Source organism: Onychomys torridus, chromosome 4, assembly GCF_903995425.1.
Source record: "Onychomys torridus chromosome 4, mOncTor1.1, whole genome shotgun sequence".
NCBI lineage: Eukaryota > Metazoa > Chordata > Mammalia > Rodentia > Cricetidae > Onychomys > Onychomys torridus.
The window spans coordinates 137,842,447-137,864,786 of NC_050446.1; the positions used below are offsets into that span (position 1 = coordinate 137,842,447).

Here is a 22,340-nt window from a genome sequence, read left to right on the forward strand (position 1 = left end):
GCCCTGTAATAAAAAGCCCTTTTGAAGAGATAGAAGGGGCCAGTGGATTTTGATCCAGGTCCTCCTGAAGCTAGCCTGTGTTTCTGTCTTTCTCCTCTCCTCATAGGAACCCTTTAAAAGGTGGGATCTGGCGCCCACACAGGGACTTGGGTGTGGAGGATAAAAAAGTGATAGAAGGAAAATCCCAAGGAAGCAGTTAGACACGTCCGGTTTCGTATGAAAAGGCTAGGCAGTTGTATTTTATTCTTTGGGAGCAAAAAGTATATGTAGAAAAATTAGGATACAGCAAGTATCTCTCTGTGTCTAGGTTTCTTTCTCTCTCTCTCTTAATTTCTATTTATTAAATTAGGAAAAAATATAGGGCTTAGGTACAGGAATACTGTATAGGAAGAAACTTAGGGTAAGAGTAGAATTTCCCTAGAGCCCGACCTGATGCACAAAAAACAGCATCCAGGAACAAGCAGCCGCTGCGAACTCAGCAGTCTGAGAAAGAGAAGCTGCTGTGGGGCAGGGAACTAGTAAGCAGATGTTTGTCTATTCACTTGTAGAACGTCTGAAAACTGCCAGAGTTAAGGTGGAAGAGCAACAAGTGCAGGCATTCTAGGAGTTCATAGAGGAACTGTGTCCTTGGTTCTCTGACTATGGGACTCTGGACACAGACTCCTGGGAGGGAATCAGAGTTGATATGCAAAAATATTATGAGGAACATGCGCCAGAAAAGATTCCTGTGAAAGCTTTTGGCTTATGGGCTTAATTTGGGACAGTTTAGATCGAAGTCCTGAGTGGCAGGGGGGAATTTTCCCTGAGGCGGACTCAGGTGAGACAAAACCCTCCACTCTGCCAGCAGTGCCACTATATGAGAACACTTTTACAACATCGTTCAATCAGGGTTTGTTCCCTTTTGTCCACGAAGCTAAGTTTAAGGAACAGAAGCCTTGGGATGAGACAAGGGAAGAACTAAAGGGCTTGAAAAACTTAGTAATCTCTCCTTTCAACAACTGGAAGCTCTTCAGGTCTCTTCTTTCCAGGTCTCTCTTCCATCTATAGGGGCAGAATTAGACTCACCTGGGGGGTCATCTATCAGAATGAGAAAGCCACCCATAATTGCCCTGGCACAGAAACCACCTGCAACATGGCAAACCCTTGCTGATAATCCTGCATCTCCCTTTTCAAGCTAGTATTAGGGAAACAGCTAGTAGAGGGCTGAGCAGCAGCATCAGGAACTCTGCACCTTGGGGGAGGGGACAAGCAGGGACAAGGGGATCTATCAGGAGGGGATCTCTCTGAAAAGGCTCTTACTTCAAGGGTTCTCATCAGACAGTGCCAGGTGAGGAGTTTGACTGGGGTGGTACACCTGTCATACGGTAATGCAGGTGGTCTAAGGCGAGCTCAGGGAGGGAGGACAGAAACCTCCTGTGGAGCAGAAGGGCAAAAACTTGCTTGATCTCGATTTTCAGTACAAATAGAGACGGTGAAAATAGCTTGCTGCTGGTACAGCCCCAAACTCCAAACTGCTGCATTTTCACAAGCTTTATTAGAAAGTTTAGAAGCCTTACCCGCCAGGGACTGGAAACAAATGACCACTCCTTGCTTGTCAGGAGGCAATTAAAATGCTAATGCTGTTTGTCAGGCCACTTTAAGATCCTTTACAAATTAGGGCTCATGGGAAAGGGAGAGCTGTCAGAACACAGGGAAGTTGCTTTGGGTGTAGAAAAAATTAAGGGCAAATAAGGAATCTGGGTTGTGCCTGAGATGCAAGAGGGAAAACATTGAGCTAATTAAAGTCTATCAAGGACAAGGCATTGGTGAGAGAGCTCATGGTAGTCTTAAGATGCAGCTTCAAAAAATTAAAGAGAGGGGAATTGTACCCTCAATCACCAAATGAAGGTTGACGGCTGCCTGAGTGTTTGGTACGGTGTGTGGAACAGAGGAATGTCAGCTCTGATAACACCATAGCTTGTAGCAGCAGGGTGGCAGCATTCAGCCATGCAACATGAGGCGTGAGAGAGCCCTCAGGGCCTCAGGATGCTGGGGTATCCAGGCAAGCAGGCCCAGAGATGGGAGGCACAGACAGACTGGAACAGTAAAAAAGCTGAATGGAGCCAGCAGCCAAAGTCATGCAGTTCCTGTTTACTAGCTGGCAGAGAGGCAGCTCAGTATGGTAATTCCACCTTCACTCTAGGGAAAGCTAACTGAAAGTGCCTCTGTAGCTGGGAGTGAAGTTCCAGCAGTGTTTGTTTGAACTTAGTAGAACTGTTGAATACAGGGGAACTGCAATAAATTTGGGTAAAGGATCTGCCTCCTGGCTGGTGACCACCTGTCACTGGGCATACTTCCACTGGTTCTGGAATGGCTAGGAAGGCCCAGCGGGGAAGTGGCTTGGGGAGAGGGGAGCAGTGGTGTCCCGAGTGCTACAGTCCCCTAGAAACAGCACTCACCAAATCCTGGAGTCAAAGGAGCTGGATACAAAGACTCTAGAGCTGCTGACGAATTAGGCTCTGATTTCAAACTTTCAGGGGAGCTATAAGACTGTTACTAGAACTGACTTTTCTGAGCTTTTGCAAACCTCAAAAATGAAACAGTTTTGAGATCATATACAATTTTAACCATGGTGACTCATGATTCATGTATTCTTGGTTTTGTTGGAAGAAAATGTAAATAGTTCTGTTAAGAGATTTCTTTTAGATGTTTGCTAAAGTTTGCAAAGTAGTCCTATAGAGAGCTTGCTTTTGAATGTAAGTTTGTAAGAATTGTAAATACATATAGTAATATTCATGCTAGTTGTAAATGTGTATAGTAATTATTCATACTAGAATTATGTTAATCTGTTGATATTAATGAATAGTTTGGTGAAGCTAAAGGAGTCTTTAAGTTTGATACAGTTGCATCAGGAGTTTATTGACTTATTTGATGCATTTGCATCAAGAGTTTATTGATTTAAAAAAGGGCTTGGTGGGCTGGAAAGATGGCTCAAAGGTTAAGAGCACTGGCTGTTCTTCCAGAGGTCCAAGTTCAACCCCCAGCAACCACATGGTGGCCTACAACCATTTATAATGAGATCTGATGCCCTCTTCTGGCATGTAGACAGAACACTGTATGTGTAATAAATAAATAAATCTTAAAGAAAAAAAAGGGCTTGGCACAGCTAAGGCTGTTATAGACATCCTAGACCCATTCAAAAAAGACATTCCATCTTTATCACCTTTTACTCCTTTACTTGGGTGTGTGGCAGCCCTAGGGATTGCTGTGGTTGTTTCAAGTACTTCAAGTAGGGACTAGAGTCAGAGCTGAGTTAAGCTCTATACTTCCCCCTGCCAAAGGCTGGTAGTCAAGGACAGGCAATGTTCTTCTTGCTAGCTTCCAACCTAAGACAGAGTATGCTTGATGGAAAGTGTATCTCAAGGATGTGAAAGGTTGACTGGGGAAGAAGAATGACCTAAGGCAGGCACAGTCTATCTGAGAGGCCTGAGAGGCTCTTGAATATATTAAGAAGGGGGAGCTGTAGAAACCCACAGAGGTTTCCTAGTGAGAAGTTACTCAGGGTCTGAGAATCTGAGCTTGCTTTACCCAGCAGGCTGCATAAGGGGATGACTGGACCACAGGTGTGGTTACCAGGTATTTGAAAGGGTCTATACTTGGCTGTGTGGTATGCTTTGATCTAGCAAGGGGAAGGTCTTTTTGCCCTGCCTCTTGGCCTTGTTATAAAAAGCCCTTTTGAAGAGTCAGAAGGAGCTGTTAGATTTTGATCCAGGTCCTCCCAAAGCTAGCCTGTGTTTGTCTTTCTCCCCTCTACTATCTTTCTATCTACAAGTTTCTTATTCCTCTCTCCTCCTCATAGGAACCTTTTAAAAGGTGGGAGCTGGCCTCCTACACTAGCTTGGGCTACAAAACAAAACCCTAGGGGGAGGAAGAAAAGATGAGAAATCAACCCAGTAACTCTGACACCTGACAGGAATTTCAAGGAGAAAACAACAAAAACCCAGAACAAATACAAATGAGAAAGAAAGTAGTAGTTGTTTGCTTTTTTCTTTTTCTTTCTTTCTTTTCTTTTCTTTTTTTTTTTTTTTAGACACAGTCTGACTCTGCAGTCCAAGCTAGCCTGGACTATTTAGTAGTCTCATCTGCAGCCCAGGCTAGCCTGAACTGTTTAGTAATACCCCGCCTATGCCTCAAGTGCTGGAATCATGCCACATGCCAACACACTCCACGTTTTTGTTTTGTTTTATGGAGCCAGATAGTGTCTCTGGATAGCTGTGCCAGTTGGAATTAACTGTCTGCTTTACAGAATGTAGAATCACCAGAAGATGGGCCTCTGGGCATGCCTGTGGGGATTTATTTTGACTTTTATTTAAGAGATCCATCCACTGTGGGTAAGCCATTCCCTGACTGGGATTCTGGACTAAACAAGTAGAGAGAAAACTGAGCAGCAGCAAGCATTTTTGGCTCTCTATTCCTGACTGATGTGCAGAGGCCAGCTGCTTCAAGCTCCCTGACTTCTGGTCACAACAGATTATGCTCTTGAACTCTGAGTCAGGGTAAACCCTTTCTCCTTTAAGTTGCTTCTGTCAGTTTGTTTTGAGACATGGTCTTACTATAAAGCTCTGGCTGGGTTTGAAATTGCTACATAGATCAGTCTGACCTCAAATTCATAGAGATTCACTTGCCTCTGCCTCCCAAATGCTGGGTTGTATGCTATCTGGCCCAGCTTTAATTTGTCTTATTACATTTGCTTATTTGCTCTGTGTATGTGTGTGTGTGTGTGTGTGTGTGTGTGTGTGTGTGTGTGTGTGTATGCATATGCACATGTGTGGGTATGTATGCATAGCACATGTGTGGCAATCAGAGGGCACCTTGTAGGAGTAAGTTCTTTCCTTCTACCATGTAGGTCCCGGAGATTAAACTCAGGTTGTTAGAATCAGTGGCAAGTGCCATTACCTAGAGAGCCATCTTGTTAGCTCTTGTCAGAGTAGTTCATCATAGCCAATAGAAAAAGAAACTACAACAGCAGTCCAGGCTGGTCTCAAATTTATGGTGACCCCCTTGCCCTCTCATGTGCTAGGATTACTGTGTGTCACATTTCTGGCTACCTCTGGTTTGTTTGTTTTATTGTTCTGTTTTGTTTTTTTTAATTAATATAAGACTAGTTTTATGGAGCCAAAGACCAACTGTCCAAGTTAGGCATGTCCAATTAACTACTAGCAAAATAAATGAATAAAGACCTCTCATGCACATTGCTAAGAGGTTTTGCCAGAAAGTAAAGATCCTAAAAGCTTTCAGAAATAAAATCCAAGGGCAGAGAAGCACTACAAGTAATGGAAGCACTACACATGCCTTCAAGGTTCTGAGAGAAATGACCTCAGCCATCACACTGTTTCTGCGTTGCTACACACACACACACACACACACACACACACACACACACACACGCACACACACATGCACACACGCACACATGCGCTGAATGTTATTAGTTTCACCTTTATACCTAAACTGTGAGGTCTGAAGGACATGCTGAGCATCCAGAAAGTTCTCTCAGAATAAAGTTTAGTCCAGAAAAGTGAGACAAAGACCCCGCAGCTAGCATGTGGTGGGAGCGAAGTGCCCATGGGGAAGGGCCAAGGGCAGTACTGAAGAAGAGGAAAAGGCCTACAGCTGGAAACAGATCCGGAGAACATGGCCAGGCCCAAGCAAGACAAGGGAACCAGGAAAAATAGGAAACCCTCAGAAATCAATACTTAGTAACTTCATTTAGAGAGGAAACAGAGGGCCATCACACTGCAAAGAAGAAACGTGCAGGTGAACACAGCAGACCAGTGGCACGGCCACTGGAGCACCTGGCAGTGGAGCACCGGCTGGCCGCCTTCTGTTAGACACTTGGTGCTCTCTGACCTCTGCCACTGGTTTGATTTTTAAAAATATATCCTTATTAAATATATCAGGTACACACCTCACACACCTCAAGAGTTCTCTGCCCCAAGGTGGGTGTGACATCAAAGCTGGGAACAGGTCCAAAGTATAAAACAGTATAAACAGACTCTACCAGCACCCTCTGAGTCATCAAAGGTGTCCTTAGAATACATCATCAGGGCCACTGGGACATCCTATTGGCACATGAAGGCTTGTCCATCCTGAACCTTTAGTTGTAGAGGAACTAATTGGGAAGCTGAGCTCTGGCAGAACTTGGACAGTACACAGTGATGGCCTGAAGGTTCCCAGAGGCTGCCTCCAATTGCCATGCCCTGACTCAGGCTCCCTGCATACCATTACCTTCCCCCATACCCCACTTCTGTTTTGGTAGTGCTAGTGGATAAACCCAGGGACTCCTCCTGCATGCCAGGCCAGCACTACTACAGGTAGTCCTTGCCAGAGGTCATTTCCTTTTAAGTATGCACAGTACTGAAAGCAACTAAGGGGAAAAGCAGAAACTTCTGCCTCTGCATTTATAGTCCCCTCTGAGTCAGATGGTTGTACCTGGTGGGCAGTAAGCACTCAATAACGAGCTAGGAAGGTATAATTAGGGCACAGCTTTGTGTTCAGCAGTTCATCAGGGCCTTTCCACTAATTACCAGTCAGTCCTCACAAGGTGCTTATGTAGCTAGAGATGAAGATCAGAAACAGGTGACTGAGCTGGGGGTCCTGTGTGGCTGAGCCCACAACCTGCACAACAGGCAGCTACTATCATAATGCCCACATGGGAAGAGGTCAGGTTAGGCAAATGGAAAGAATGAGTGGCAAGCTCACAAAAGTAGCCCAAGAACAGAGCCTATGTTCCTCCCTGAGAGACTCCAAGGCTGGCGTGACACCAGACCCCCAGGGGATCACCCTTGTAAGACCCACCTTCTTCAGAGAGGTTGTTCTCTTTGGTCTCCTTGTCCATCTGGCAGCACCAGCCTTCCAGTCTCTCTGTTTCTGCCTGAAGGAGCTTCAGGAACCAGTAGCCATCCCTGCGGCAGGCCCCCGGCTGGGCTGGCTCTGCTGGGGAGCTGGAGGAGGTCTCCAGCCAAGGGTCAGGTGGGGGCAGCGAAGATGCCTCCAGGGCAGGGTCGTTGTTGTCTCCATAGGAGAGGTTGCGCTTGATCTGGGCAATCTTGGGGGCCTGTCGGGGGCCAGCATCAATGCTGATGGAATTGGGGTGTGGGGTACAGTCTGGGAGACTCCTCTCAGATGACTTACAGCTGGAGTCATTGGCATCCTGGGTATCGGAGTCAGTGTCCCGACGGGAGGACATGCTGTGAGAGGGGGCGCTGCTTCTGTGGGTGCAGGGTGGGGACAAGAAGGAGTGAGTCACCAAGAGGGTCAGAAACCAGCAGCCACCTGACCCGGACACACGGGGAGACAGAGAAACGGATGCATCATCTGCTCACCATGCGCCTGAAGCGGGTCCCACAGCCCCCGCTCATTCTCTGCTCAGCCCTTGCCCGCCCTGCCCATGCCCACACGCGCGCGCGCGCACACACACACAAGGACAAGGTCATAAGGTTGTCTGTTTACTGCAGTGGGGCCAGGAAGACCACCAACATCAGGGGAGCTGGGGCTATAGCCCAGCCCAGCCTCGCTCCCCTTGGGGTGGCTGGTCTCAGAGCAAGCGCTCACGTGTCCACCCGCCTGCCCTGCCCCCACCCCTGAGCCACCAGCGCACCCACACCCAGCTTGGTTATTAGAAATCCAGCAGGAGAAGTGGGTCAGGGAGAGCAGGAGAGGTGCGGGCGGAGGGAGGGAGAGGAGAGGGGAACAGCGGCCGCCACACCTCTGTCCAACTTACCGCCAGTCGTCCTCTACCTGAACCCCGACGGACTGGAATTGGGTAGCGGGACTGGGCTCCTCTTTGGGCACTGGCTGAATGCAGTCAACCTTATTGAAGGACAACGACAGCGACGGCACGGGGACAAAGACAAGAATAAAAACAAACACCACACTTGCTGCTGAAATTCACATTAGTGGGACGACGCAAACAGACATGTGGACAGACGGACACAGGCATGCAGACACTGCACGTGGGCCCAAGTAGGGCCAGGTTAAGCCGGGCACTGCTCATTCGCGCAGAGGCGGGAGGGGACGGAGATGACTGGCTTCCCCTACTCTGAGGAGGGCGCCATCACATCGATCGCTTTGGGTCCGTTGTCCTCCGAGAGGTGGGAAGCGCTCCTTCTCGTCCTCTCCTTTACACGGTCAGAGAGAAAAGGACGATGGGAGAGAACACACACAAAGCCACAGCCGTTATCTGGTGTAGTTGAAGCCGAGGGCTGTCTGGAGGCAAAGATCATTCCCCTAACCCTGCTGCGGCCTGGAGGGGAACTGGTGGGCACCCGTACTCGGTGCCAATCACAGACAGCAGTTCTCAAGCCCAGAACCCAGAGCCAGCGATGCTACGGGATCCTGTCCCTGGACTTGTCACACTTGCTTTGTAAAGGGGAGGAAATATGGCAGCAGCCACACACTGGGCCCACCCATGATGGCCCCAGTGGAAGGAGGAGTTCACACCTGACCTGGGGTCTGAGAGGTCAGGGGGGAGACGGCCTCAGGAGCTGGGATTCTAGGCATGGGGGTCACAGGAGCTTTCTGGGACAGGAATATTGGCGAGAGCCAGCTTGGGAAGCACAGTTGTCTCCAAGGACTGATGAGAGCGGGGGTGAGGTCAGGTAAGGGGTGCTCCGAAAGGCACTCAGAGTCCTTTTCCTCGTGCCTCAGTCTCAATAGGGAATCAAAGCTGGTCCTGACCTTCTGAGAAGGGAAGAAAATCTGGTTTGGACAACAAGGAGGTGGTCTTCCCAAACAAAGACATGGTGGTCAGGACCAAGGGTCAAATACTGGGCAGCTCCCTAATGTTGGTAAGAATCCCACCTGGAGAGGCTGTAAGGGGCAAGTGCTGGACACTCATGAAAAAACCCAGCTGGGAGCCAGGAGGATCTGTCCAACTTCCTTCCTGTGTGTGGGGGAACAGAAGGCCAGAGCTGTCTCTTGGGAACCCAGGCAAAGATAAGGAACTGCCTGCATTTTTGGTTCTGTTCAGTCTCCCCTCTGCACCCTGCTCCTTTTTCACTCTAGTGTGTGTGTGTGTGTGTGTGTGTGTGTGTGTGTGTGTGTGTGTGTGTGTGTGTGTTTTAATTTTTTATACTTTTTTTTTTTTTTTTGGTTTTTTGAGACAGGGTTTCTCTGTGTAGTTTTGGTGCCTTTCCTGGATCTCACTCTGTAGCCCAGTCTGGCCTCGAACTCACAGAGATCTGCCTGGCTCTGCCTCCCAAGTGCTGGGGTTAAAGGATGCACCACCACTGCCTGGCTGATTATTTATTCTTATTTTATGTACATTGGTGTTTTGCCTGCATGAATGTCTATGTGAGGGTGTCAGATTGTAGAGTTAGAGACAGTTGTGAACTGCCATGTGGGTGCTGGGAATTGAACCCGGGCTCTCTGGAAGAGTAGTAGTACTCTTAACTGCTGAGCCATCTCTCCAGCCCCTACACTCTAGTGTTTTGAAATCAACCTGATCACATTCACTCTCTCTGGCTACTGAGACAGACATTCCTGTAGCCCTAACACCATTTCAACACACTCCACCTTGTTCTCAACCACCTCCCCACCCCAATGCCCTCACCTTCCACTACAGCTGGCCTAGCCTCACTCACTGCCTTCTACTGTAGTCTGGAGGTCCAGCCAGCTAGCAGAGGACTCTCTGGCTTTAGATCAATTCTTGAAAACTGCAAAGCTGAGCTCCAGTTTGCCCCACTCAGCTAACAGAAGACAGACACCTGACACTGGGTGCTGTGAGGCAGCAGAGGGTAAACTGGAGACTGTGGATGTAAGTATACAATAGATTTGGCTTTTAGATGGAACTTGGCGCTTGGGCCACAGGGCCCTGTTTATTTGGACCCTTTTCTATGAAGGGAGACGTAGAGACTGCCATCACACTTCTCACTTCGCCATGGGTCTGGTGCTTCAAGCGACCTACCTGTCCCCAAGGCCTGAATGGGCTCTGGGTCAAGTTCCCCTTGAACAACCCCCATGGCTCAAGGGCCCTGGTCCCAGGCTTCTAGCCCAGCAGCGTCTATGCTCCACGATGCTCCCGCTGCCAAGCGGGGCCATAGCTTCCGTATCGAGCTGACCTTGGATTAGAGAACTGTTAAGCCAGCCCCACCTCCCATGGGTTGTCTGGCAGGGCAAAGGATGGAGTGGACAGACAGACAGTGGACAGCAAACAGTGTACAGGAGCTTGCTGGCTGAGTGTAACTACATTCACTGGGACAACCCACTGGAGGATCAGAAACATGTCCACAGCTGTGGACCCGCAGCATGGGCGGCTGGACACAAGCGAGTGTGGCTATAGGCAGAATTTGGTTCAGCCATGTGGGGCAGATGCCCCTGAATAGACAGACAAAAGCACCTCTTCCCGGGAGACCTAGTGGGCCTCCGCTAGATGTAATTACAAGCAGGCCGGTGCACGGAGTAGACAGAAGACAGTGCAAAAGGGACTCCTACTTGTATTCCTATTGATGACAGTTTCCTTTTGGGAATGGCCTCGGAATGGGACTCGGAGCTCGTCAATGTCCCTTGTTCACTCTTCAGAGCTGCATGCTTAGGGGGTGGCTCCGGAGCGTCAGGGCCTGGGCTGATTCCACCGCGTGTCACACTGGGCGGTCGGGTACTGCTGTCCAGGCTGTCCGAGGAGTTGCTCAAGCCTGACTGGCTCGTCACTTCGCTCTTGTGGTCTTGACTGTCCAGGTAGGTGTCCTGAGCAGACTCTGTACTGCTCTGCACGGTGACGGAGATGAACGGCTTTGATGTAGTACGCGGAGGGACCGGTGGTGGGGTCTTCTTATATGCCACTAGGCATGATGAACCTGTAGACGGGAGAGAGGAGGGCAAGGTGAAGGTGAAGCCTCTAACCCTTAAAAGCCCTTTCTGGGCCTAGGCCCTGTCTGACTTGGCCAAGCTCTGACCTCAGCCAGAGAGCTCTGAAGCAAGAGAATGAGAGTCACACACAGCAATGACCACTACAGGTACATAGGTCCTGTTGACCCTCTTGCAAGGCCAAATCTTGTGGAGAAGCCATGCTATTTAAAGATGCTCTCCACAAGGCTGTGGCAAAGCATGACCAATGTCAGGAGGAGGCAGGAACAAGAGGAACTTATCTTGCCTTCCCCAGGTCACTCTGTGACTCCTTGGGTCCCGCAGCTTCTTAGTCTTTTTTCTGACTCTCCTTCCCCACTCCCTTTGTGTGGACAAAATAACACACACACTTGGCCGCTCTTACCCACTTACTCTTCCTACAAAGACCCCACACGGCAGCCTGCTGCCCCCAAGACTCCACCATGCCTGATCCTTCTTTCTGTTCCTGCTAAGATTCAGGAAAACAGGCACTGCCCAAGGTCTGAGTCACCTGGGGACTGGCCTGCAGCAGGGCACACATCAGCATAGGCTACTGCTTGCTTCCCAGGCTGCGCTGTCTGGAACCAGATTAATTCTTCCAGCAGTGCTGCATCTGAACAGGGACCTTCTCGGTCCTGTCCTTCCAAGTGCCTTCTCCCATGAGGCCCACCAAAGCAAGCCGCTATGCAGGTCTTAAATGCCCTCTCCTGTAGGGCCCCAGCAAGCTGCTATGCAGGTCTTAAATGCCCTCTCCTGTAGGCCCCAGCAAGCCCTACCTAGGAGCAGGAGCTACTCATCACAGAGATGGTACCCACTCAATGACAGTCTACAAAATAAGGCCCAGTGCCACAGAGGCCAGACAAGGGACACAGGAGAAAGTCCTCTTTCTCAGTGAGACATACAACCACCTTGGAAAAAGGATTGGCATTTTCTTATAAAATTAAACATGCAATTTTCACATAACTCAGCAAGAATAATCAGGCAAGTAGCACATAGAAATAAACATGCATGTTCAGGCAACTCTATTTGTAAAACCCAGGAACTGAAAACAAGGAGCTAAGTGATTGAATGGTGGCACATCTATATTAGGGAGTACTACTAGGGAGTGAGAAGAAATTAACTAAGCCACATGACGACTTGAATGAATCTCACATCACTTGTGCCTAGTGGGTAAAGCAATTCCCTAAAGTTTCACAGTGAATGACTATTCTTATAATATTCTTGAAATGACCAGATTTTTTCACAGAACGACGACAGATTAGTAACTGCCAGAGCTGAGGGAATACTGGGGAGAAGACAATGGGGAAGACCGGAGGGAAGTCAGTAAAGTGAACTCCTACACGGGCAGTGACTGCAACTGTGACCACGGCATCATTATGGGAACTCGCACATGAGAAGAAACTGCACTCACTGAAAACGCACAAGCGTGTGCACAGACAGGGAAATCCAAGTGAGATGGGTGGTCTGTGTCTTTGCTGGCATCCTGGTGTGATGCCATTCTACAGTTTGTAGGAGTCCTGGAAAGTGGCTACAGGGCAACCCAGGTCACCTTCTGTATTGTTTCTTGCTCTGCACATAAACCTGAATCAAGGAAGCTAAACCTTAAGATGAGCGATGCTAACGCAGCAGAGGCTACAGCAGAGATGGCCATGAGGCCGGCCTAGCCTGCACAGTGGGGGTGATGCACAGCGGAGGTGTCTCACTTCCCACTCCAAACTTCCCAGTTCTGCTCAGGCCTCTGGAGGACACAGGACTTCTTCACATACACTCACCTACAGTCTTTGTCACTGAGGATGTGAGGGACAGCCACACTTCTGGGCTAGAAGAAAGACCATCGAAGAGGTGGGAGGAGGGCTCATGTCATTATATACACAGAGCCATAGGTATATCCAAGCCCAGATCCTATTGCTAGGGTAGGAAGGATCTAGGCTGAAGGCAGAGACTTGGCCTTGGGGGCAGGAGTTTGCTTCCTGGGCTTTCCAGTGTCCTCATCTATTCAGTGTTTCCAACTGGTAACAGCACACCACAGTCACACAGCCCTTGGCAAACTCAAAGCATCTCCACCCCACACTCTTACTCTGGGATAGATCCACCACTGTGATTGAGGGCAAGAGCCCTTCTCCTGCTTGTCTGAAGTTATCCTCTTCTGGTAAGGGTCTTGAAGCCAGGAAGCAGCATGAACCAGACAAGCCCAAGTTCAAATCCCACTCTGTTGTTCACCAGCTGTGAAAGTCACCTCACAGAAAAGCTCCATCACAGAAGCCAGGCTCTGCATGGCCCAGCATGGAATGGTCTACCGACATCTAGGAAAGAGGGAACTGGGCCAAGATCTCTGTGACCAGCATGGGGAGAGGGAGGACTCCATAACAAGATGAACATACAGGGCAATTATTAAAACCAATGCCACCAGAGCCCAGCAATCAGGGCTGACTTATTAAGGTTTCAGGAATGGGAATACCTGGCCTAAATGTCCCAGAGGAAGCAGGTTTCAGTGGTGGTGGTGGTGATAGGGTTTATGCCCAAGATCATAGCTCTAATATGTTCAAAATACTCAGGAAAGAACCCACCTTTTAAGGGGAGGGAGCAACTCAGAAATAGATAGGAGCCTTGTCCTCATCTGTGTGGTGGGGCAGATACTGGCTGAGTTAGTATGTATGATAGCTGCAAAAATGTGCTGTCTCCCAGGAGACAAGGGTTCTGCTATAGCCAGGGGTCTAGACAGAAGACGGAGTTCTAGCCTCTCTCTCAAGGCTACAAAGGGCCAGGGGTTTGGCTGCAGAACACAGAGGCCTGAATCCTGGCATTAGAAGAATGAATATGTGAGGCTAGACCAAAGGCAATAAGGGCTGGACAGACAGATAACAGGAAGAGTGAACTTATCTTGGATTCTCTGTCTCTGGGATATAGGCCACAGCTAAATAAGGGCTAAGATTAGCAGAGGACCTGGGGCTCCCTAGGGGGAAGGCATACCTCTCCTGTGCCCTGACCTCACACAGGAGTGCTCTCATTTCCCTCATGTGAACACAGGCTAGGACCTGAGCTTGGCTGTTGACAGCACCTCATTCTGGCCACCTCTTCCACCTTAGTGGGTTCAAGTGTCATCTCCTCTTCTGTCACCTAGGAACCTGCATCCGCCTACCGTCCCACCTTTAAGGATTCACTTGTCACGTGCGAGAGGCCAGAGGCAGTAGTGGGAACTACGTTTGGAACAGGCTCAGGACAATGACTCAGTAAACTGTCAATAAACAACTGTTGAATGACAAAATGGACCTCATTATTGCCACCCAAACCTACAACTGCCAAAAACTATTTGTTCAGGTTAGGTGCATGCCTGTACCATAATCCTAGAACCTGTTTGTGTTCAGGGATGCTCCAAGTTCTATGTAGGCCTGGCCAACACAGTGAATTCCAGGCCAGTCAGGGCTCAGAGTGACACCCTCTTTCTTTGTGGGTGACAGTACTTGCTGTGTAAGCATGAAGACCCCATAAAAGCTGGGTGTGGCTGTATGCTCCTGTACCCTCCCAGCTAGGCATAGGGAAGACAGGAGGATGGAAGGGCTCATGGCCTCCCCCCAGACTGACAGTGTGACTCAGTGGGTAAAGGTGCTTACAGCCAAAGCCAATAGCTGAGAGTTCGATCCCAGGAACCCACATGTAAGAGAGAACTAACTCCCATAGTTGTCCTCTGACTTCCACATGCACACTGTAGTGCATGTGCACACATACCAAAAAATGTAGTAAAAAATTAAAAAACAAAACAAAAATAAGGGAGCTCAGTCCAATACTCCCCTGCTTCACAGAAATAGGAGAAGAACAGAATACCTGATATCTTCCTCCAGTCTCCACAGCGCGTGCACACATACATACATACACACACACACACACACACACACACACATACACACACACACACAGGTTCAGGGCTCTTTTCTGGTCCCCACTAACCTTTCTCTGTGGCTTCCACTCCACCCACTCTGTCAGTGTGCCACCTCCAAACACACCACACGTTCAAGTGTCTTTACAAATGTCCCTATTCCAGACAGACCCTTTCTCCATCTTTGCACTTCCTGTCCTATCAGCTCCTCCACCCTGTATCTTCCCTTTCCATCCACTGGAGCACTCAGGGTTAGGGTTGTGCCCATGATTAATCATGGTGCTTGTATGTTGGTGTCCAGTACCTAGCCGAGAGGCTGTAAAGACACCATCTGTCAAATCAACTTCAGAGAGAGGCAAATGGCCTAGAGACCTAAGATGGTAGAATAGCATAGTTCTACTTTCTCAGGACTGATTGCTGCCTCCCTGCCCTCAGAGATGTTGTAGGTGCCAGGGTTTATAACATAGCTTAAATGTCCACCAACTAACTCTTGGTTCATTACTGGAAAGTTCTGGCTTTCCCTGAGGAGTCTGGATATGAGCATGCTTTCAGTATAACTGTGTGCTGATCCCTGTACTTAATTTCAAAGATCTTGAATGAAGAGTCTGCTAAGCCACAGCATGATGACTCATATATACCCCCCAAACACATGCTTGCCCACTCAGCCATGCAGGCCCCTCGTGCCAAGGCAGAAGCCAATTTGCAATACAGTCTCAATGTAGTGATGCTAACATCCTTGCCCTTCAGCACACAAATCCTCATTTCTTTGAAGTAGATGACCAGTGTATTTCATTTCTGCCTTTTGCTTCAAGACTTCATCTGGCAGGCACAGCTTAGTGGTGCCTGCCTATGACTTACCACATGGGAGGTAGAGGCAAGAGGATCAGGAGTTCAAAGCTAGCCTTCACTACATAGCAAGTTCAAGATCAGTTGGGCTTACAATGAGACTGTATCAAAAAGCAAAACATTAAAAAAAGGTTTTACCCGGGCCAGGTGCATGCCTTTAATCCCAGCACTTGGGAGGCAGAGGCAGGTGAATCTCTGTGAGTTCGAGGCCAGCCTGGTCTACAGAGTGAGATCCAGGACAGATAGGACTGTTACACAGAGAAAGCCTGTCTCGAAAAACAAAAACAAAAACAAACAAAAAAAGATTTTGCCCATTGTCAGGTAGATGAATGATGTTTCTACATTCTGCTGTTTAAAGCCAGAGTGTGTGTAGCTAGACAGAGCATCAGACACTCAGGGTGGCTGGGACTCCATCTCCTAAGGGATCTGAGGCCACAGCAGCCTCTAAGAAGCTAGCTTCTACAAGTGCTTTGCTTGGGAGCTGGGCTGGGTGATCCCACAGCCATTGCTATGTTCAGGCTGCTGGCCCTTGGGGCATGGTGGGGATAGAGGAGAAAGGCCCTAGACACCTCAAGGAATGGATGTCGTAGTCACAGACAGGAGGCAAACAGGGAACGGACCTTACAGAGTCGTAGGAGGCCCACCCAGCTCCAGGCTCCACACGAGCAGACTGGGCTGGCCTCACACAAGTTCCCTTATCCCCTCTAGTGGTGCTGCTAGGCCTGAAGACCTCATTCCTCTCCCACTCAACGAGACAACCCTGAGCTAGAAAGGACACTGCTTTGTGTGGTACGGCAGAAGCTGCTCGAAGCTGCTCGAAGCTGCTCGAAGAGGCCACCATTTGATCCCAGGTTTCTTCCCTTCCTGTATCCACCTGAGGAGTGGGGAAGCAGGGGAGCATTCTATGCAGCAAAGCCAGACTCAGGGACAGGCTGCCTTCTCAGAGCCACTGTGCTGCGGACGGCTGCTGGGTAGCAGCACCACTCCCTTGAGGTGTCTCAAGACAACAACACTAGACTGGCAACCCCTTTCATGCCAGCACTTTCCCAAGTCCCGCTGCACACTAGGGAGGGGCCAAGGCACCACATGAGATGCTCTTCGACCAGAGGGTGCCCAAAGGCTGCTCCATAGTGGAGTGCTCCCAACTGCTTTTCCACCCTTCTCTTCTCTCCATCTACAGCTACCCTCACCTGCACCATCCACACACTGCTGCTCTGTGGACTTCTGCCTTCTGCTCTCCACTTCCTGTCCTCTCCCGTCCTGGTCCCCGGAAGAGCCCAAGTGGCAGCAGCACTATGAGACCTTTCAATCCCAGAGGTCCACAGGGCTGGAGAGATGGCTCAGTGGTTAAGAGCACTGACTGCTTTCAGAGGACACGGGTTCAATTCTCAGCAACCACATGGCAGCTCACAACTGTCTGTTAACTCCAGTTCTAGGGGGACCTGATACCCCTACACAGATTAAAAAAAGGCCCAACCTACCCAGTCCCTCTCAGAGACTCCAGTATCTGCACCTGCTGTGGGCTCCAGTGTCCACAGAAGCCAACAGGTTACAGAGGTGTCACACAGGTAACAGCAACAAAGCTCAAGGAGCTGGCCCTGGCCTTGGCACATTGCTCAGAAGTTACACAGCAGTCCCATTGGTAATGACGATGAGGGGAACCAAGGCCAGGCCTTACCAAGAGCTCCGGTGACCAGCTGACCCTCATGTTCAGCAACTCTTTAACTGTAACCACAAACCCTGGGGCTCTTATGGTCATGCTGACATGGGTGTCTGAAGCACACACTCCCAACAGACAGAGGTGACACCCTGCTTTCTCACGTTGGCTCTCATCCAGTCAGCAAGTGTCCTTTTCATGCTGTCTACCACTGTGCTTTTCTTGGTTTGCTGGGGGCCTGTTTAATGGATCCCAAGTATACTGCAGAAGGGGTACTCGGTGTCCATTGACAAGGAATGCTTCATGGAAAAATGTTAGATACACTTTATTCAGGCCAAGAGTTCAACATTAACACACCAATTTTATACTAAATAATGAGTCTTTTAGTGGAAACACACATGAAATAAGATTGTGTACTGACTGACTGGGATAAATTGTGACCAGAGGCTTAGTGTGACCCTGTATTTCCTACAGAAGCCATGGTTTGGTATTTGATGATCCTGGGAACATAATTACCATAAGCAATAAGAACTACACAGTAGCTGACTGAATCCTCAAACCAAGTCATGAGGCAGGTTGTTTGTTACTGCCCCACTTCAGAGGGGCATACACAGAAAGTACAGAGCTGGGAGTACCACTCCCTACATCCTGCACCACTCTCTGAGGGGTCATAGGAGGCCACAGCTCTGACCATGCACAGAAGGGGTCCGAGAGGAGCCAAGGAAATGACATGGGGTGTTTTTCACTCCTCGTGGGATGAACCACTACCACTCCTGAAACCAGCTTTCTGAACAAAATGGTGTGCCCACCTCCTGGGAAACAGACCAGGGCCCTTCTGGAAGATACAAAGTTTGGGTGGATGGCCAGACCCACTGGCAAGGAGCAAGGAAGGATGGGCCAAGGTACTGCAGGATAGACACTGAACAGAGCAGAGCTTGGCAAAATTTTAGGTGGTGAAGAGGAGCTGGAAGAGAGGCAAAGAGAGAAAAGAGTAGCCTTCTCTCAGCAAGGTTCTTAACTTCCTAGGGCTGGCTGCCTGCATAATGGGAACCTCCTTCATGTCCACAGAATCCCTTGAGAAGTCTCTCGGAGCTGGGCTGCAGTCAGAGAATTTTACATCAGACTACTGTCTCTACAGCCCCAGTGCACTTGGCAGATCCACAGGGAGGTCCAAGGCCATCTCAAGTGGGGTGAGTTCACGTGAATCTGAATCCTTTCCTCCCTCACATTAGTCTTGCTCTCCAAGAGAAGTGATCCTGCCACCTCCAGAAGCCTGGGGATTTCCACCCTTCCCCCACCAGCAAAACTTTGTCCTTCTAGGACAAAAGCTCACCTTACAGAGCCCTGCTTCTCTCCCATCACCAGCCTGAGCTTCCCCTCTCCTACTCTACCCTTGGCCTAGTCATCCTCACTAACTCCCATCCCCTGCCCAGAGACCCCCACCCCCAAGTAAGTTGTCTCCTGAAATTCATTTCCACCACTGTGTTCAATGAACAAAGTGAAGGGCAACATTAACCCCTTGCTCACCCTGTGCTGAAACCACATGCCCCTGTCCTAAAACAGGAATTCCAGTTTCCAAGCTGTGGGAGTTAACCACAATTTCCTACTGTGCACCAAAGTATAACCACAAGATACAGGTAAGAAGACAGTTTCAAGATGCCAATGCTCCAGCCCCGCACCAACCTTCTATATGTGCAGCTTGCCTGGCTTGGTAGGCGATTTGGTGGGGCAGTGTAACAGAAAGTAAGCCCTGGCTTTTCAAATATTGGCTGATAGCATGTCAACCTTGTTGCTAATTTCCCAGGAGTCCTGTCTCTCAAGTATTACTTGAAAGAGTCTCAAAAACTACCTCATGTGTGGAGTACTGATGTCAAACCTTAGTGACAGATCACAAAATCCAGGCTTTTCATAAACTGTCACAGGCTCTGAATCCAGTGTGCAAAGCCAGACACTGCCAGACCCTGTACACCTCGATTGCTGGGCTCTCTTAATTATTCTGAATGACCAAGTACATCCCAGAATAGAAAGGCAGTATTAACAGGCTCATTCACTGTGCCTGGAGTGACAGGTGGTGTATCGGGTAACAGAAGCAGAAGCCAAGAACCCTGGGCAGCTGAGAAAGGGATGAAAGGAATGCAGGACTGAATAGGAAAACCAGGAGTTCAGCTCAGGTCAGCAGACAGAACACTCAGACAGGCCTGGGGATGGAGGCCCACGAGGAGAGGGCCCTCCTCAGAGCCTGCACTGTGATTCTGGGCTCGGAACCCCAAGTGACACAGTTACACAAGAAAAGAGCATGTGTGAAAAATACCTTAGTGACTCTGGCTGACCACAGACATGTATGTCTCAGGCCTCCCTGCCAGAGGAAGGCCTAGGTCAGGGAAAGCTGGCCCCCTGACTTTGGGCAACACTCAGATGATACAAGCATTTCTTGAGCAAAGGACATGGTCACACTGGAGCCTGGCAATGGGCAATCCACACAGGGAGACGTTTCAATTCATCCCATTCCAGGAAGTGCTTGCAGAGGGGGACACATATAATCACCTTGTGGGTGACATCAGGGAGCAGGAAGTAGGTTCTGGTTCTTAAAAGTTCACAGTTAGATCAGCAAGATGGCTCAGCAGGTGAAAGTGTTTACTTCCAAGACTGGTAACTTGAGTTCAATCCCTGAAATCCAGATTGTGGAAGGAGAGAACTGATTCCTGAAAGTTATTTGTGTGCGCACACAGATACACACAAACATTAAAAAAAAAAAAAAAAAAAAAGTCATAGTGTCTGGGGGTAGTGCTCACACCTATAATCCCAACCTTAAGAGTCCTGCTGACACTTAGGAGGGACTCCATCTCTGATGTGGTCCTGGAGGTCCAGGGACACAGGTAGCAGAATTTGAGAGAGGAGCTGCAGAGGGCAGGAGACAGGGGTGTAGGAACAAGCTCTGCTGGCAGTCTCTTTCTGGTGCCAAAAGGTCACAGTGTGAGGTCCTTAAACTTCCCAGCATGGGAGCCTGTCAAGAAACAGCAATTCCCCCACCCCAATGAGATATTATCCCACTATAATGGATCATAAATGGCAGAAATTGTCTAGAAGTCAAGTATCCCTGGCCAGGCACCATTCACTGTGGGCCCTGGGCTCCCTGGCCTCACCTCCCTCCCCTGGAGGATCAAATGACAATGGAGGAACAGTCACTATAATAGTTTCAGGGTCCCACAGAGCTGCCTCTCAATCCCAGTCCCTCCAGAAGCTCTGCTAGCCAGAGGCCAGGAAGATTTGGCCTTGGACAGAGGTGAAGGGTCACATTCTCCAAGGGGCCAGGCTGAGGGTTCAATCCCCTGCTCACACGCTGCATTGCTGGCACTGTCCTCTGGCACCCCTCCACCTTTCCCCAGCATACTATTTTTGTCAAGTCATAATAATCACACCTCCAGGTCCCTGGACTGTCCCTGCCTGCAACACCCTTCTAGTATGGGGAGCACCAGTATTCCTCCCTCAGAGTTGTCTTGTAGTCTCCCCAGGCTCCACTCCCGGGTGAACACAGGCCTTTGATGCCATTCTGGATTTGCTGGCCTGTTTATTGATTGCCTGTGCCTTTAGACCCTGAGCTTCCTGTAGATGGATGGGAGACCTGTGGTTTGCATTCTGGCTCCGTCCCAAGCCTGGAAACACAGGTAGCAGAATCAGAGTGGTGCCATGGGGGCCAGAAGACAGAGGTACAGGAAGAAGTGTCATCTCTATGTCCCTCCCTCACGCTCCCATAGCCTTTCCTGCCTGAGCTACCTTCCCAGCACCTCTGAAATTACAGCATGGTGACATTTGGGAAGATTGCTTTCAAAGGTCATAGTGTGAGGCCCTCAAGATGTTTATACCATCTTCCCTTATGCGTCTACGGAAAATCAAGGCTCAGAGAGGTTGAGGAACTTGTTCAGCATCACACAACAGGTCATGTTCTATCTGCTAAGTGCAAGCCCTCCGGTGTTTGTCAAAAGCCAGCTTCATGGCGTCTACAAACAGTAAAAACACCAGCTGCTGCAGCAAGAGTAGCACAGTCCCACAGGGTCTAGAACAGGTAAGTCTGTCCCCTCCAACAACAGCAGGGTGAAGGCAGAGTGCTTTCACAACCCAAGCCGCACCCCAGGGCACCTCAAGAAGGTAGATGGTACCTGAACAGCTTCTACCCTTCTAGGAGGTGCTCTGCCAACACTGTCCCTAGGCTTTGGGCTGTCCTGCTAGACTCTTCTCTCACAAAGAGACCTGTGACATCATTTGCCTCTTGAATAATCCCTTTCCCTCCTAGGGCTGACACCTATCTAGAAAAATAGGAAAATGCCCAAGTTGGGGGTGACACATGTCCCCACAGGACACGCCACATCTGGGGGACTAGTTTTTCATGTGTTGAGAAGGACTCTAAAGCTGTGTCCCTGCTCAGTGGGAAGGCTGACACTGAGCTGCCTGTATTTGGTCCAATATGAAGAACAACTGCCAAGAATCAGGATCTGCTGTCCCTGGGAAGAGAATCACTGTGGATATAATGTAGGATGCTATTCCCATGACACAGAGTCATCATCCCTGATCTCCTGCCAGAACCTTTACCCTACCCCATATCCTCCCAGCAGGAGGACCGACCCAGGAGCTTCTACAGCAATGCCTCACAGCCAGCAATATAAAAAAAGTTCCTTGCTCCCCAGTCCAGATTTTCAAAAGATTGGCCAACAAAAAGAAAGAAAGAAAGAAAAAAATACTGGAGAGGCATAATTCACAGAGCAGGCATGGCTGAGTTTCAGCCATGTTTGGAGTTTGGTATAAGACTTTGGGCAAGTCATCTTACTTCTTAATCTCCATCACTTCTACAAAGATGAAACCAGGAGCCTGGGTTACTTTTCAAGTAACACATCTGGATACCAAGATATATTCTTAAGGATGAAAAGGGAAGTCTACTATCTTGTCTTATTTATTCTGAAGTACTGTCCCTTCTCAAAGGAAGCCTTGATTAAGACAGAGGGACAGACATGGCTCAGATCCTATTGCAATCAACTGAAGAGTTATGTCTGGGGCCCCCATCCCATGATTCTGCTTCCACGAGGGTGTGTGTGTATGCCAGGCTTC

The 22,340-nt window shown here is 49.2% G+C and overlaps 1 protein-coding gene across 4 annotated transcripts in view; it reads right to left on the reverse strand.

Annotated features, from left to right (window-relative positions):
- Positions 1–22,340, reverse strand: part of Dlgap4 (DLG associated protein 4) — a 154,424-nt gene that overhangs the window by 12,309 nt on the left and 119,775 nt on the right. For 3 of the 4 annotated variants that reach the window (XM_036186423.1, XM_036186426.1, XM_036186425.1), the window contains 3 exons: positions 10,474–10,835; positions 7,763–7,851; positions 6,838–7,250 (listed from right to left, as the gene is read on the reverse strand). In XM_036186423.1, coding sequence (XP_036042316.1) covers positions 6,838–7,250; positions 7,763–7,851; positions 10,474–10,835 — 864 coding nt within the window. Of the gene's footprint in view, positions 1–6,837; positions 7,251–7,762; positions 7,852–8,079; positions 8,160–10,473; positions 10,836–22,340 lie in introns of all 4 variants that reach the window. The other variant, XM_036186424.1, reaches the window with a different exon arrangement.